Source organism: Mesoplodon mirus (genome assembly GCF_964341445.2).
Source record: "Mesoplodon mirus genome assembly, chromosome: 13".
NCBI classification, from domain to species: domain Eukaryota; kingdom Metazoa; phylum Chordata; class Mammalia; order Artiodactyla; family Ziphiidae; genus Mesoplodon; species Mesoplodon mirus.
Genome location: NC_138989.1, coordinates 51,634,285 through 51,650,235, shown reverse-complemented (window position 1 = coordinate 51,650,235; position 15,951 = coordinate 51,634,285). Strand labels below are relative to the sequence as shown.

The 15,951-nt window shown below is 39.5% G+C and overlaps 2 protein-coding genes across 3 annotated transcripts in view; one reads left to right on the top strand and one right to left on the bottom strand.

The window, feature by feature from the left end:
• The window catches only part of KIAA1328, a 394,620-nt gene extending 380,884 nt beyond the window's left edge, over nt 1–13,736 (bottom strand). For both annotated transcript variants that reach the window (XM_082639978.1, XM_082639979.1), the window contains exons 1-3: nt 13,632–13,736; nt 7,081–7,116; nt 6,227–6,369 (exon numbers count right to left, since the gene is read on the bottom strand). In XM_082639978.1, the coding sequence (XP_082496104.1) occupies nt 6,227–6,369; nt 7,081–7,116; nt 13,632–13,689 (237 nt within the window). In that variant the 5' untranslated portion in view covers nt 13,690–13,736. The remainder of the gene's footprint in view (nt 1–6,226; nt 6,370–7,080; nt 7,117–13,631) is intronic.
• A 111-nt stretch (nt 13,737–13,847) lies between these two features.
• Nucleotides 13,848–15,951, top strand: part of TPGS2 (tubulin polyglutamylase complex subunit 2) — a 58,138-nt gene continuing 56,034 nt past the window's right edge. Inside the window, exon 1 of the mRNA XM_082639981.1 lies at nt 13,848–14,198. Coding sequence (XP_082496107.1) covers nt 14,117–14,198 — 82 coding nt within the window. The 5' untranslated portion in view covers nt 13,848–14,116. The remainder of the gene's footprint in view (nt 14,199–15,951) is intronic.

Genomic DNA, 15,951 nt, shown 5'->3' with positions numbered 1-15,951 from the left:
GAACTCTTAGGCAGAAATGTGCCTGCTTAAGTGTTAGGGAGTATTAAGGAAACAACCTTCCCTTGGTGAATGTCACAGAAACAAACACCTAATGGAAGATACTGAGAATCTTTCCTACACCATAGCCCCATGGCTGCTTAAAGGTGTACTAAGGCTGGCCGCAGAAGCACCAGTTCTAAGCTCTCAATATATCCAAAGGTTCATTCCAAACGGTATTAGACCAAAGAGTAATCGTAATAATAGATAACATTATACCTAGTATTATTAGGAATATTCTAAGCATTTTATACTTACCCATTTAATTTTCACGATATTGGGTAGGTATTATTCCTATCCTACAAGGAGGTTACATATCTTGCCTAGGAATATAGCAGTTAGGTAGCAAAATCAAGACTCAAGCATTGATTCCAGAGTCTATATTCTTACCCACTGTACTATCCTATCTCTTGTGCTATAAAAAGTTCTCCTAGTTCCTGAACATCAAAGGGGGGCTTTAAAGCCATGAAACCTAGGGATTCACAAAGGAACCGGAGGTAACATGTAAAAGGAGCATGTTAAAAAAAAAAAAAAGAATCCTTGGCATTTGCATAACCACGAAGTAGGTTAGTCCAATTACTTCAGGTGGCCAAGAATAATCCAAGACCCCTAAAATGAATCCTGGAATTATTGCTACCCAAATATGGAAAAGACAGGGGAGAAAAAGGAAATGAGAAAGAGGATATAGGAAAAAAAAAAAAATTAAATGGATTTGGCTTTAGATACTAGATATGGTCAATTTAAGATGCCAGGAGGATATTCATGTGGAAATGTTTAGTCAGGAAGTTAGAAATGTGGGTCTGGCTCTCAAGTCAGAGTTTTAAAGATTTAAAACTCAGCCATATGTTACTATTGATAATGTTTAGATTTTTATTATTTTCTTTATACTTTTCTATGTTGTAAAATTTTCCTTAAAGTTAAGAAAAAAATATTAGTTTTTAAAAATCATCTCCTAACCCAAGAAATAAATTAAAATTGGTTTTTGAAAAGACAAGAGAAGAATCAGAAGCATACAACATTGTAGGAGAAAAAAGTTTCAAGAATGTGGGGTTAATGGTGCTAATGATCAAAAAAGTTAAACAGAATATAAAAAGAAGTCACTGGATTTGGCAATGTGAAAAATTGCTGAAAACCCTTTAAAAGAAATTTCAGTAAACAAACAAGAGAAACCCTTGCACACAGGCAAGAACTTCGGCAGCACTGTGTTTAGGCAAAAACCTGAAAACACAAATGTTTGTCAACCAGAGTTAAACTGTGGTATATTTATACAATGGAATTCTGTAGCTACTGGTTGTTATGCTGTTGAAATTCATCTTCAAACCCATCCCCCATGCTCTGTTTTGTGATGCTGAGGCTGAGACTCTGGAAACTTCATTTCTTCTTTGTCACAACGTTCTGTTAAACTCTGCCAACAGGAAGAACCAGAGGCTCTTTAGAGGAAGACAGGACACATTCCTTTCTCTTTGCTTCCTGTTTCTATCAGTGCCACCCCTGTCAGAGATCTTTACCCTGGCAAGAACAGCTGATTCCAGTTGGTAATTCTTCTGGCCCTCATAGAACCAGCCTTTATCATGTCTGCTTGGGGATAGCAATACCAGTCAGGCAGGTTTCCCGTCATCAGAGGTCAAAGTTCCAGCTCTAAGTGGCTCCCCCTCCAAGCTTCTAGGTTTTAGTAATTCCAACTTGTTCTGTTTTCCCAGCCCTAAAGATGGTGGTTGTTTCTTGCAGTTACTACCTACACGATAACCTAGTGTGCCCTTTTTGCTTTACAGTTCTCCAGCACCAATTTAACAAGCCTTTATATTAAATACTCTCAGTTAAAATAACTGACTAAACCCTGACTGAAATATCAGTGAAAGGAAATGAAATATAACTATATGCAACATAAATAAATCTCAGGAACATAATGTTGAACAAAAAAGCAAATCACACAATATGAGATCATTTATATAAAGTTTGAAATATATATAAAACTAAACATTGTTTAAAAAATAAATACATATTTAGACCATATAGGACAGGGGTTGGTAAACTATGACTCCAAGCCAAATCTGGCCCAAAGCTTGTTTTTGTAAAAAAGGTTTATTAAAACACAGCCATGGGGGACTTCCCTGGTGGCGCAGTGGTTAAGAATCTGCCTGCCAATGCAGGGGACATGGGTTCAAGCCCTGGCCCGGGAAGATCCCACATGCCGTGGAGCAACTAAGCCCGTGCACCACAACTACTGAGCCTGCGCTCTAGAGCCCGCAAGCCACAACTACTGAGCCCACGTGCCACAATTACTGAAGCCTGCACGCCTAGAGCCCATGCTCCACAACGAGAAGCCACCGCAATGAGAAGCCTGCGCACCACAACAAAGAGTAGGCCCCACTTGCCGCAACTAGAGAAAGCCTGCGTGCAGCAACAAAGACCCAACAGAGCCAAAAATAAATACATTAATTAATTAAAAACAAAACGAAACACAGCCATGCACGTTCTTTTATACATTGACATACATATGGCTTTTTCCACACTATAGTGGCAGACTTAGATAATTAAGACAGAAACCATGTGTCTCACAGAGGCTAAATATTTTCCATCTGGCCCTTTACAGAAAACGTTTGTCAGGCTTCCCTGGTGGCGCAGTGGTTGAGTCCGCCTGCCGATGCAGGGGACGCGGGTTCGTGCCCCGGTCCGGGAGGATCCCACATGCCGCGGAGAGGCTAGGCCCGTGAGCCATGGCCACTGAGCCTGCGAGTCCGGAGCCTGTGCTCCGCAATGGGAGAGGCCACAACAGTGAGAGGCCCGCGTACCACAAAAAAAAAAAAAAAGTTTGTCAACCCCTGATATAGAAAAACAAAAGAATGACAAATACAAAATTCAGGATAGAGATTACCAAAAAAGACGCTGTGCTATAATAAGGGAAGGATACATCTCTACAGACAGACACTACCTCAGACTGCAAGGAAGTCTGAGGCTCTTCCTAGTCAATCTTTCTTTCTTTCTCCTCTCACAGTTGCCAGACTTGTAGTGAAATTTTAAGTCTCTCCCTGAATTACAATAGCATCATGGCAATTCAATGGGGAAAAGAATGGTCCTCTTAATAAATGATACTGGACCAACAGACTATCAGTATGGAAAAATGAACTTGCTATAAAGTTTGTTGCATTTTTAAATCTCTTTAGAAGATAGTTGAAATAAAAGGAATCCAAACTGAAAAGGGGTATGTAAAACTACCTCTATTCACAGATGGCATGATCTTATATATAGAAAATTGTAAGGAATTTACCAAAAAACTATTAGATTAGAACTAATAAATGAATTTAGAAAGGTTGCAGGATAAAAAAGCAACTGTGTTTCTGGACTCTAGCAGTGAAAAATCCAAAAATGAAATTAAGAAGACAATTCTATGGGTCACTACCCATAGCATGTACAGAAATTACATCAAAATGGATCAAAGCCTAAATGTAATATCTAAAATTATAAAACTCCTAGATATTGGTATAAATCTTTGAGACCTTGGTTTAGTCAATGATTTCTTAGATATGACAGCAAATAAATAATTAAATAAATAAAAGGAAAACACTGATAAGTTGGACTTCATCAGAATTTAAAATTTTCAAGCTTCAAAGGACACCAATAAGAAAGTGAAAAGAGGATTTCACTTGTGGCACAGTGATTAAGAATCTGCCTTCCAATGCAGGGGACACGGATTCGAGCCCTGGTCTGGGAAGATCCCACATGCCGCAGAGCAACAAAGCCCATGTACCACAACTACTGAGCCTGCGCTCTAGAGCCAGCAAGCCACAACTACTGAAGCCCGCTGACCTAGAGCCCGTGCTCCATCCACAACAAGAGTAGCCCGCACAACACAACGAAGAGTAAGCCCCCATTCGCCGCAACTAGAGAAAGCCCACACACAGCAGTGAAGACCCAATGCAGCCAAAAATAAAAATAAATAAATAAATTTTATTTTAAAAAAAAGAAAGTGAAAAGACAATTCACAAAATGGGAGAAAATATCTGCAAATCATATATCTGACAAGGAACTTGGAGATGGAATCTATAAAGAACCCTACAACTCATCAATAAGAAGACAAACAACCCAATTGAAAAAGATCTGGATAGACATTTCTCTAAAGGACACATACAAATGGCCAAGAAGCACATAAAGAGATGATCATTATTGGCCATTAGGAAAATACAAATCAAAACCACAATGAGATACCACTTCACACTCACTACGACAATTATAAATAAAAAAGATGGATATAAAGTGTTGGTGAGAATGTGGAGAATCTGGAATCCTCATACATTGCTGGTGGAATGTAAAATGGTATAGCTACTTTGGTAGTTCATCAAATGGTTAAACACAGAATTACTACATGACCCAGAAATTCTACTTCTAGGTGTATACACAAGAAAATTGAAAACATACATCCACACAAAAACTTGTACATGAATGTTGACAGCAATATTATTGATAATAGCCAAAAACTGTAACAACCCAAATGTCCTTCAACTGGTGGTTAAACAAAATATGTATTGAGCCATAAAAAGGTAAGAAGTAAGGATACATGGTACAACACAGATGAAACTTGAAATCACTATACTAAATGAAAAAAGCCAGTCACAAAAGGCCACATGTTACATTATTCCAGTTATATGAAATGTCCAGAACAGACAAATACAGAGAGACTAAAAGCAGATTAGTGGTTGCCAGGAGCTGATATGAATGGGGAATAGTTTCTGTTCACTATAAAACACACAAACCATTATATGAAAAAATACTTTCAATTTTTGATAAGAACTTGCAAATTCAACTATTCACATCCTAGTGTGGAGTATACACACTGGGGATATAAGTAACATAGGCAGGCCTTTTGAGCTAATCACATTTAAATCCTGTAGATAACTAAACATAAAACAGCTGACCCTTAAACAACATGGGTTTGAACTGCACAAGTCTACTTACAAGCAGATTTATTTCAATAAATATATTGCAAAACTTTTTGGAGATTTACAACAATTTGAATAAGCTTGCAGACAAACCACAGAGCCTAAGAAATATAAAAAAAGAATTAAGAAAAAAGGTGTGTCATGAACGCTTAAGTGTATGTAAATATACATATAACATTCAAAATATGTGTTAATTGACTATGTTATCAGTAAGGCTTTCATTCAACAGTAGGCTATTAGTAAAGTTTTGGGGAGCCAAAAGGTATACACAAATATTCAACTGCCCGGAGTTCAACACCCCTAACATCCGTGTTGTTCAAGGGTCAACTGTAATTATTAACAAACTAGACATTGAAAATTTCAATATCTGAACATAAACCAGGTACTGAAAAACATTTTTTATATAGAGTTCAATAGGAAATGATTTTGGCTTTGTGAGCATTCGTCTTTACAGCGCCTCTGCCATTGTAATACGAAAGTGGCAATAACATAACACTAAAAGACTGAGAGTGGCTGTGTTCCAGTAACACTTTACTCACAAAACAGGAAGAAGCAGATTTGGCCTACAGGTCATAGATTGCCAAACCCTGAGTTAAACTCTGGTTGGGGAGACAAAATATAACAAAAAGTAAAGTGAAATAAACCAATCAGATAGAGCATATACCAAAGGAATGTACAGACACTATTACAGAGGCAAAGAAAGACAAAGGAGAAATCAATGACTGAGCTATAAAAATAAAGTCTTTATGAGATTATTTGCCAAATGAAGGAACTAATAATAATAACAATAATAATACAGGCTAATTTTGTTTTAATAAAGCATTTTCTTATATACAAAGGTTTATCCATCATCAACTAACAAATTCAGATGAACAAAAATCACAAAGGACACCTAATAAAAGAAAAAAATTGTCAATTTGATTTACTAACTCCACACAGATCAGGATTTAAGTCTTTGGAGACATACTAAGACAATAAATGTTTCTTAACTAAGGCTTAAAGCAAGCCTGGACATTTTGGAACAAAATGAGTAATACACATACTTTATATTCATACTAAGCAAAGCATCCTAGAATCCTCTGTATCTTTAAAAATGCTTGTAGATCATCTAATGTTCTTTCAAGGGCTCTTCTACCCTTATCTATCAGTTATTGGTCAGCACAAAAAAATGACTTACTGGTCAGCATTTATAAAGACTGGAGAATAAGGAAAAAAAAAAAAAAAACAGAAAAAGAGAAAAAGAAATTACTGACCTGTTCATCTACTGAATCTCCTGCACCTTTTAAAGACTCCATGGAGACTGAAGTAGCAGTCACCCTGGAAGTCTTAAATTTAACATCAGCTTTTGGATTCACCATCTTGTGTCTTGATCTGATATTTCCTTCTGTAGAAATTCCTGAGGATTTCCATCAAACAAGATTTCAAAATTATATCTTTTCATTCTCTTAAACCCTCCCCCCACCAACCTCTTCCTTGATATCCTCTACTTATGGCACCTGATGGGGAAATCTCTTACTTTATAAACTTCGTTTTAAGGCTCTGTTAATAAATAACGAATCATGAAAAGATGTTTTGCATGCAAAGATTCAACTGAAGTATTTTTAAATGGGGATGTGAACATCCGTAAGTCACATTAAAACCAATAAACTACAACATACCATACATACCTTAACTTATTGGAAATTAAAAATTGATTTTTCACATAATTAGGATGTCTCCAGTGGTTCAGTTTTACTACTCATCTCTTAACAACCAGTAAGTAAGCTTTCAAGTCTATTACATAAACACTATATAAAGAAGTTTTCACCTTTTTTTGAAATATAAAATTTAAACTATTATTTGTAATACGTCAAGAAAAGGATCTCTTGCTCTTTAACACATGAATGAAGTATTCTGTAAATTCATCAAAAGCTGACTTGCCCAGCCAGCCCCTAAAATAAGGCAGTATTTCAAACCTTAGTGCAGTCATACCAAACATTTAAAAAAATTAGGTTCTGATGAACTGTTCTGCATCTACTTATACCTACAAAGTTATCCTAATGTTTTTATTTTCTCCTAACTCTTAAGAAGCAAAGGAAGTTTACCAAATTAATGCAGAAAATCATACCTGGAACATACACTACTGACTGTTCTTCATCAGAAACTATGTAGGAAGTCATAAAGGAAAATACTAGAAAAGATTATCCAACATCCAAACATTGCTGTTCTGTACTTCTGTTATAATTTGTAATTTCTTTTGACCTGGGCGTTTATAACTAGCTTTTAAAAACAAAACTAGAAAGCACCATAATTAAAATAAATGTAGCAAAATTAATAATCTTTTAAAGTTAATCTTTATATATTCACAACTATCTGCTTTGTAAAAATTTTGGAAGCCCTTGTTCCATAAAAGTTTTATCCATGCTTATTCCCAAGTGAGATACACTACAAATTAGTTTCCTTTCATTTTCTTTCCTTTCGTAAACAAGGAGATAAATACTCCATTTTGCTCATCATCGGTGAATGACAAGTTATTTTAGGCATGAATTAGTAATTTCAAAGTGAGCTTTAGCTTTTAATTTTAAAGTAAGCTTTAGCATTGACATATATACAGTACCAAATGTAAAATGGATAGCTAGTGGGAAGCTGCTGCATAGCACAGGGAGATCAGCTCTGATGCTTTGTGAGGACCTAGAGGGGTGGGATAGGGAGGATGGGAAGAGGCTCAAGAGGGAGGGGATATAGGGATATATGTATACTTATAGCTGATTCACTTCGTTGTACAACAGAAACTAACACAACATTGTAAAGCGATTATACTCCAATAAATATATATTAAAAAAAAGAATTTGTAATTTCAAAGTGAGCTTCAGCTTTGAAGAACAAACACTGTTTGAGGGCAAGTCAATCACGCAAACACAAAAAACATTTTTTATTCTTCTGCAGTATATTCATGAAATGTCTCAAGAAGCCCTACTATTTAACAATTTGAAGAAATTTAAGACAAAAAAAACTATTTTGAATTTCAAAAGGAGAAATTCAGAAAGGCTAGAACACTGCTATAGAAAGGGAACCAATATAATAAGAAAGTTTACTTTCCAGAAGTAAAATTTTATTCAGAACTATATCTAAATCCAGGTACATCCACCATTTGATAACCTTCTATTACACTTCCAGGAAGTAAGTGTCTAAACAATTTTTTCCAAATGACCTAGAAAATACTAAAGTTTTCTGTTACTTTATAAAACTCTTTATTTTCCAAAATTTGTAGACAAACCAATTATTAACTATTTCCTCCTGGGAAAAGGCTGGAATAAAAACAGTGGATTAATAACATGCTAAAAAAATCAATATATTTCAGTTCAGAATCAATTCTAGTAATGGAATCTTTTCAAGGAATGCTGATTGGAAATGCCTAGAATCCCTATGGAACACAAAGATGGTGCTTACTGTCTGAGCTGCCTGGTGGTTTCTAACAGCTCTCTGCAGCACTATCACAGCTTCAAGCTTTTGGCTGATAGGGCCTCTAAAAACTTTAAATTCCCTTAGACATCAGGGATGGAGCTTAGAAAATTTTAGGAGGCACATAAGACAAGTAAACAAGCAAAAACTTAGACCCCACAAGTCCAAGGAAATTGACTGCAACTAACACTGGAGCAGAGAGAGAATTTCTAAATTCACTGACAAACAATCCCAAAAAAATCCTTACAAAATGAAATTGTGCATGCTCTTTAACAGCAGATTCATTTTTTACATCCCTTGGGACTGCACACACTGCAGGTGCTCAATAAATGTTTAATCATTTGCTGTTGGAAATATACACATGGGAAAAAGTACCCAGGGGAAAAAATTCAAGATGACCCAGGACATGTTCCATATGGCAGTGTCTTCAATTAGAGTATAAAGTAGTGATGAATTTGCAGAATATTCTCCATTTCCAAGGATGACCTATGGAAAGACTGACATAACAGAGTCCTGGAAAACATACTACACTTCTCTGGATCATTCACAAAGGAGCCTGCTCAACAGCTGGAAGAGACCAGCCACTGAGGACCCCACTCAGCTGCGCCTTGATTTGGAAGCTCATCAAGTATTTTACACTTTCTCCTCTCTTCTCAAACCAGATACCACCTCCCCCATCCTTACTCTAAGCTAATAACCTTGCTTCCTATTTCTTTAAGAAAAACAAACTGTAGAAGCCTTCCACAAGCTTCTATTTGCAGATTACATGATACTACATATAGAAAACCCTAAAAACTCCACAAAAAAACTGTTAGAACGAATAAATAAATTCAGTTGGTTTATAAACAAAAGTTGTAGGATACAAAATCAATATATAAAAATCTGTTGCATTTCTATACAACAATAACCAACTATCAGAAAGACAAATTAGGAAAATAATCCAATTTACAAATGCATCAAAAAAGAGTAAAATATCTAGGGATAAATTTAACCAAGGAGGTGAAAGACCTATCCACTGAAAACTATAAGACATTGATAAAAGAAAATGAAGGAAACACAAATAAATAGATATTCCATGCTCATGAATTGAAAGAATATTGTTAAAATGTCCATAAAGCAATCTACAGATTCAATGCAATCTGTATCAAAATTCCAATGCCATTTTTCACAAAAATAGAACAAACAATCCTAAAATTTGTATGGAGCCACAAAAGACCCCAATTACACAAAGCAATTTTGAGAAAGAAGAATAAAGCTGGAGGTATCACACTTCCTGGTTTCAAAATATTACAAAGCTATAGTTATCAAAACAGTACAGTACTGGCATAAAAACAGACACAAAAGACCCCCATGACAGCTACACTGTTCCTGCTTTATTTTTCTCCATGGCACCCGTAATCACTGGACATATAATATTATTTTACTTATTCATGAACTCATCTCATTTCACTAAAATGTAAGCAGCAAGCGGGTGAAGATTTGCATCATTTTGTTCAATGTTGTATCACCTAAGGTCAAACCATGCCTGGCTCATGGTAAACCATCTATGAACGAATGAAATTGATACTTATTTAATCCTATGAGGCACTGTCCAACAACTCAGTGTTATCCTTCTCTTTTTGTCCTATTCAAAATATGCACACAAAACCCACTAGCTACATCTATGCCAAATTTCAAGTATAAAAACGCTAAATAAACAGACCTTAACAAAAGTTTTTATAAATAAGACAGAAATATTTGAAATTGCCTCCATCCAACCTATCCTTTCTAATCATTTGTAATCTATCTTCAGCTCATTATCTTAAGAACCCAAATATTTACCTTCTTCAAATACAAAGATTACCAACAAATATATATCTTATGGCAAAGTCAAAGAGACACAATATATACCAAATGTACATTGGACCTCTTATTGGGTTCTATGTGCCACCTTAGTTCTACTTGGTTCATTTGGAAGTGCCTCAATAAGACAAGTACAGCAAATTATAAAGAGCCTTTAATGCCCAAGTTTCCGGAATTAAAGTAGTAATGAGAAACTCAAGGCAGAAGTGGTAGAGAGAAATAAGTATACCTACCCTGACCAGGATCTGAAGAAAATAAACTTAGTACTTCCCACTTTACCCTACCTTATGAGTTTGAATCACTTAACAACAACGTGTGTATTATTATTACTAACCACAACAATTTTCCTGACTAGTATATTATTTTAACATCAACGTAAAGTCTCTATTTTTTTTTCTTTTTTTTTGCAGTACGCTGGCCTCTCAATGTTGTGGCCTCTCCCGTTGCGGAGCACAGGCTCCGGACGCGCAGGCTCAGCGGCCATGGCTCACGGGCCCAGCCGCTCCGCGGCATGCGGGATCTTCCCAGACCGGGGCACGAACCCGTGTCCCCTGCATCGGCAGGCGGACTCTCAACCACTGAGCCACCAGGGAAGCCCTAAAGTCTCTATTTTTAATTAAAAACTCAATGGCAGAGATTATAGCTACTGCAATGTTTTGACCAGGTCCTTTACAGTTCATATTTGTTAATATCAAGTTCATAATACTGTTAATGATAATACACTTGAGTGCACTTCAGCAAATTTAAATATTGCAGAAACACTAACTTCTTTTGATATTACCAGGAGCTATAATGAAGGAGGAAAGCAGTTTATGGCCGAAGGGGCATATTCTACTTGCAGATTTAAGCCATAAATGACAACATGGCATACTCATTGTTTACACATTGGGTATAAAGACATACCTTGTGCAAAACAGCACTGCTGAATCATACTGTGCAGGAGATACATAACTCATAAGAACAACAGTAAGAAAAAGGTGATATTCAGTCACAGATGATCTGTCCTCACATGATGGAAACATCCAGGACTAGGAAATCGCTCAATCATATTTCTCTAATTGTTTAGGTGAAACACAGAAAATCTTTCAATAGTGTGAAAAGAATACCAGATCATAGGTGCATACTTTTTGGTCTTTTTCTATTGAAAGTTCTAACTATAAATGCTTTGGGGTGGTCTGGGAAGTCATCATTGTGACAAGAAAAGAGATCAAGATCAAAAGACACCTGACTAAATCAAATGATTCATAATTATTGTTATGCTTTTTAGCAAAGATTCAGTAACAAATTTATATCTGACAATGCTTTTACGTCCTATAGAGATTAAAATGAAAATATCTGAGACTGGATATTAATTGGTCATTATGTGGAATAGGAAGGGTGATACTGGTAACCTTGCAATTCCTTTCAAGCATCTGAATTTCTACAGAACGTAATCAACACCATTTTCCCCATATAATTTCAACTCCCCACTTTGAATGGGAAGATTAGTATTTTACATAAGTTTTTAGAGTAAGGGAGAGTGTAAGAGAAAAGGAAGGCTATGTGACTTCTATATGAAATAGGGAGTAATATGACTGCACGAATAACTGAGAGTACAGGGTTGCTAAGACCAAGAGCATAGATTCATTTTACATACCTATTAACTTAATCAGACCCACTGCAACAGACTGTCTCCCCTCCCCATGCCCCACACACATTCTATATCAGAACAATATTCTTATATATTCTGTATCAGCACAATAGCATTGGTTATACAGAAAGTTAAGGAATAATAACCAAAGCCACATGGGTGGTTATGAAAATAATCACACTAAAGAAGCACATTAGGGCTTCCCTGGTGGCGCAGTGGTTGAGAGTCCGCCTGCCGATGCAGAGAACGCGGGTTCGTGCCCCGATCCGGGAAGATCCCACATGCCGCGGAGCGGCTGGGCCCGTGAGCCATGGCCGCTGAGCCTGCGCGTCCGGAGCCTGTGCTCCACAACGGGAGAGGCCACAACAATGAGAGGCCCACGTACCACCAAAAAAAAAAAAAAAAAAAAGAAGCACATTATAAGCTAATAATCTTCAAATATCTCTATCACAAAATTCTAACAATGCAGAGGTAATGTTTCACGAGAAAGTATGACTCATCCCAGTTTCCTGACTTCCTAATTCAGCCCACTTGTTCCCAGTGTACATATTCTCCTGATAGGTAAAGAAAAAAATATTTGATTTGCACAGTGCATCAGTGTGCTTTTATCCACCGTGTACACGATTTCACTTGATTCTCACCGACCTATCACACACAAGTGGTAATTATGTTTAGAAAGTGCATAACACTAAACACGGAGCAGCAAGAAATGCAAAAATATCCCACTCTCCATGGCATGACACTTTAATCCTAGTAATTCAACAAGGGTAACTGATAATACAACTTTCTAAGTTTTACTGAGAGCTAAGTAGAACGTGCTAAGAATGATTCTGCCAAAGTTAAGAGCAATGCCTCCAACAATGCCATCACCAATCCTAGTAAACAGACAAAAAGACTTGCCTCTGAGGGCACCCAATACACTGAATGCCTTCCTTTCAGGTAACACTCCTCTAACATGAAGCAAATTATCAGAACCAAAGATCAGTCTAGAACAGTCTACCTAACACAGGGAAAGACCCAGTTCTGTCACACATCTCATCATAGATATTAATCTGGGAATACTACCGCAAGGATAAAAGGCCACAGCTTCTCTACCATAAAACAACCCAAGAACTTCAGTCCTGCTAATGGGACTCGCAATCTACATGCAAATCAACACTACTTCCAGGCCCTAAAATCTGCATCGCGTCTTATTCCATAATCATCATCACCAGATCATGTCCGCGTGAAACCAAGTCCACACTTCTCCGAAGACCTCAGTATGAAAATAAATCACCACTGACAGGCCTTCTAAGTCCGACAAGGTCCTGACTTACTCTTAACAACGCATACTGAGGACACTCCTAAACCAAGACAAAAAGCTCTTGGACCCAACACCATGCACTCCTCCACAAGCTCACTCCGCACAGACTAGGCCGGCCGGAGGTCATCCCGGGCAGAGGGACCCTTCCAGTCCCAGGAGAGGCCAAGACTCTAGGCCATCTTTCCAGAGCTCACCACCAAGGAGGGCTGGGAAACAATCTGTGCCGAGTCCCCACGCCTGAACTCCAGCCTGGAGACAGTGCAGGCTCTCTGACACCTAATACCCAAGGAAGAGCATAGCCCAGCACCCGGACGGCGGCCGGACGGGACGGCCCCGCCACCGGGGTCCGCGGCAAGCTTCTCCCCTGCACTCCGCGTCCCTCGCGACCGCTCGCCGCCCCGGGGAAAGCGCCGGCGCCCCCTGCCAGGTGGGCAAAGGATACAGTCGCGGCTCCAGAACGCCGCCGCGCCAGGTCGGGAGGGGCCCGCCACGTCCGCCATCTTGAAACAACCGCCACTCGGGGCGTCCCGCCGGGGCTGTCCAACCCCGGCCTCCAGGCCCGGTCCCGATTGGCCGCACTGCGCAGAGGCCCGCCCCCGCTTGCGCAGCCGGCCCCGGCGGGGCGGGAGGGTCCGGGCGGTGGAGTCGCTGTGTCCCGGCGGTGGAGTCGCTGTGTCCCGGCGGCGTGGCGTGGAGCCCCCGCCGGGGCCGCGGGAACGAGCGCCTCGCGGAACTGCTACTCCCAGAGCAGCCCGGGACCCCCATCTCCGCCCCGCCGCGCTCTCAGGCTCCGAGCACTACAACTCCCGGCATGCCGTGAACTTGACGGCCGCGCCTCCCGGGCGGAGTCCGGCCCTCCCGGCCGCCCAGCTCCCCCGCCCTGTCCCAGCCGCTCCTCCGACCGCGCGCGGAGCTGGGACGCGAGCCATGGAGGAGACACCGCCCCCGTTGCTGGGCAGCAACAAGCCGCACCTGGAGAAGCTGACCTTGGGGGTCACCCGCATCCTAGGTGAGTGGGACGAGGGGCCGTGGGGGGCACTGCGAGACGAGGGGTGTGCAGTGGAAGCACGGAGGGAAGGCAAGAGCCAGACCCTGTAGGCCAGTGGGCATCGCGGCTGTAACTTCCGTTGTTAAGGGGGAGAGTGGGGAGTGGGGTGCTTGACTAGGCCGGGGAAGGGTTTGCGGGGAGTGTGGATGCAGAGATGTGAAGCTCGAAGGTCCCCCCACCCGAAGTACCACCACAGGGCCCAAGAAGGTCGGGCATAGATGTTCAAAGGGGAGACAGCAGGCACCTGACAGTTGGGAGGTTGGCTGTCCCGAGAGGCCTTCTTGGCCTCTGGTGGCAGAGAGAGCTGGGGGAATGTTGCAGCCAACCTCCCAGGGTACCAATTCCCATGCGCCTCCCGTGCATGGCACCTGAAGTGGTCCAGAGGAATCAAGGCTGGCACCATTGAATGAATGGGTGGTTTTCCTTTACTAACCTTTACTAAGCACTAACCTTTACTCAGTACCCACCGCTATGTTACATGCTGGGGCAACAATAAAATAAAATGAAACACAAACACAGTTCAGTAATCTATTATCGCTCAGAAGTAGCACACAGGAGGAGGTGATTGACCTTATCTGGAGAGTTAAGATTGACCTTATCTGGAGATGATGCTAAATTTTGAAAGACAAATGGGAGTTAGCCAGATAACTAAGGAGAAAGGCAATCTAAGCAGGCCGGAACAGTGTGCTTCAGTTCCTTCCCATCGCATTCATAATAAAATCCAAATTCTGTACCGTGACCCACAAGTCTGCTATAATTTGCCCTCATCTGTCTTTCTGACGTTATTTTAACTCTGGCACTGCCGCAGTAGCCTCCTTGTACCATGAGCACACTAAGCTTATTCCCACTTAAAGGCTTTTGCGATTTACTAGACCTTGCATCTGGAATTCTCTTCCTGTCAATGTCTCTCTCTGACTTCATTCAGATCTCTGATTAAATATCACGAGCTCAGAGAAGCCCTTCCTAAATATAGTCTTAATAACACCCTTCCCTATTACTCTGTTCCCTATCCCACTTTTTTTTTTAATCCTCACGGCTTTGTCACTACTTGAAATTATATATTTTACTTGAAATTATATATTTATTTGGTTGATTTTTTTGTCTGTCTTTTTTCTGTAGTAGAAGTCCATGAGAATAGGAACTTTGTATTGCTCTTCCCTGTATTCCCCAGTGCCTAAGACAGTAAATGAGGCATGAAACATCCTGATGTGTTTGGGAGAAGTGATAGATTTTAGAAATGAAATTATAGAGTAGGGCAAGGAGAGATCTAATCATCAAGACCACCCATATCCTATCTCCTCATTCTTATCCAAACTTCTGCCCTGTTGCTTCTTGTACTCCTGGACTCAGGCAGGTCTTGCTATTCCACAGGCATGCTTCATTAGTATCTTTATAAGTCTAGGAATTTTTCTCTAAATAAGAAGTTATTTTCTTTTGATAAATGTTTAATCTACTCAAGTCAAGCCAACTAAATTTCCCTTAAGCTGTCAGCTCTATTTAAAGACCTAAATAATTAAGTGACTGTAAACATTTTAAATTTCATTTATGCATTTAATATATTCTATCTATTAAGCATTTCACATGTCTGGCAAACTGGTAATAGATACAAGTCAAAAACTACGTAAGGAATTAACCGACTCTGTTAATTAAACTTTTAGGAAATCTAGCCTCCTGTAAACAGTCTATTTATAAACTTAATCAAAACCTAATAATT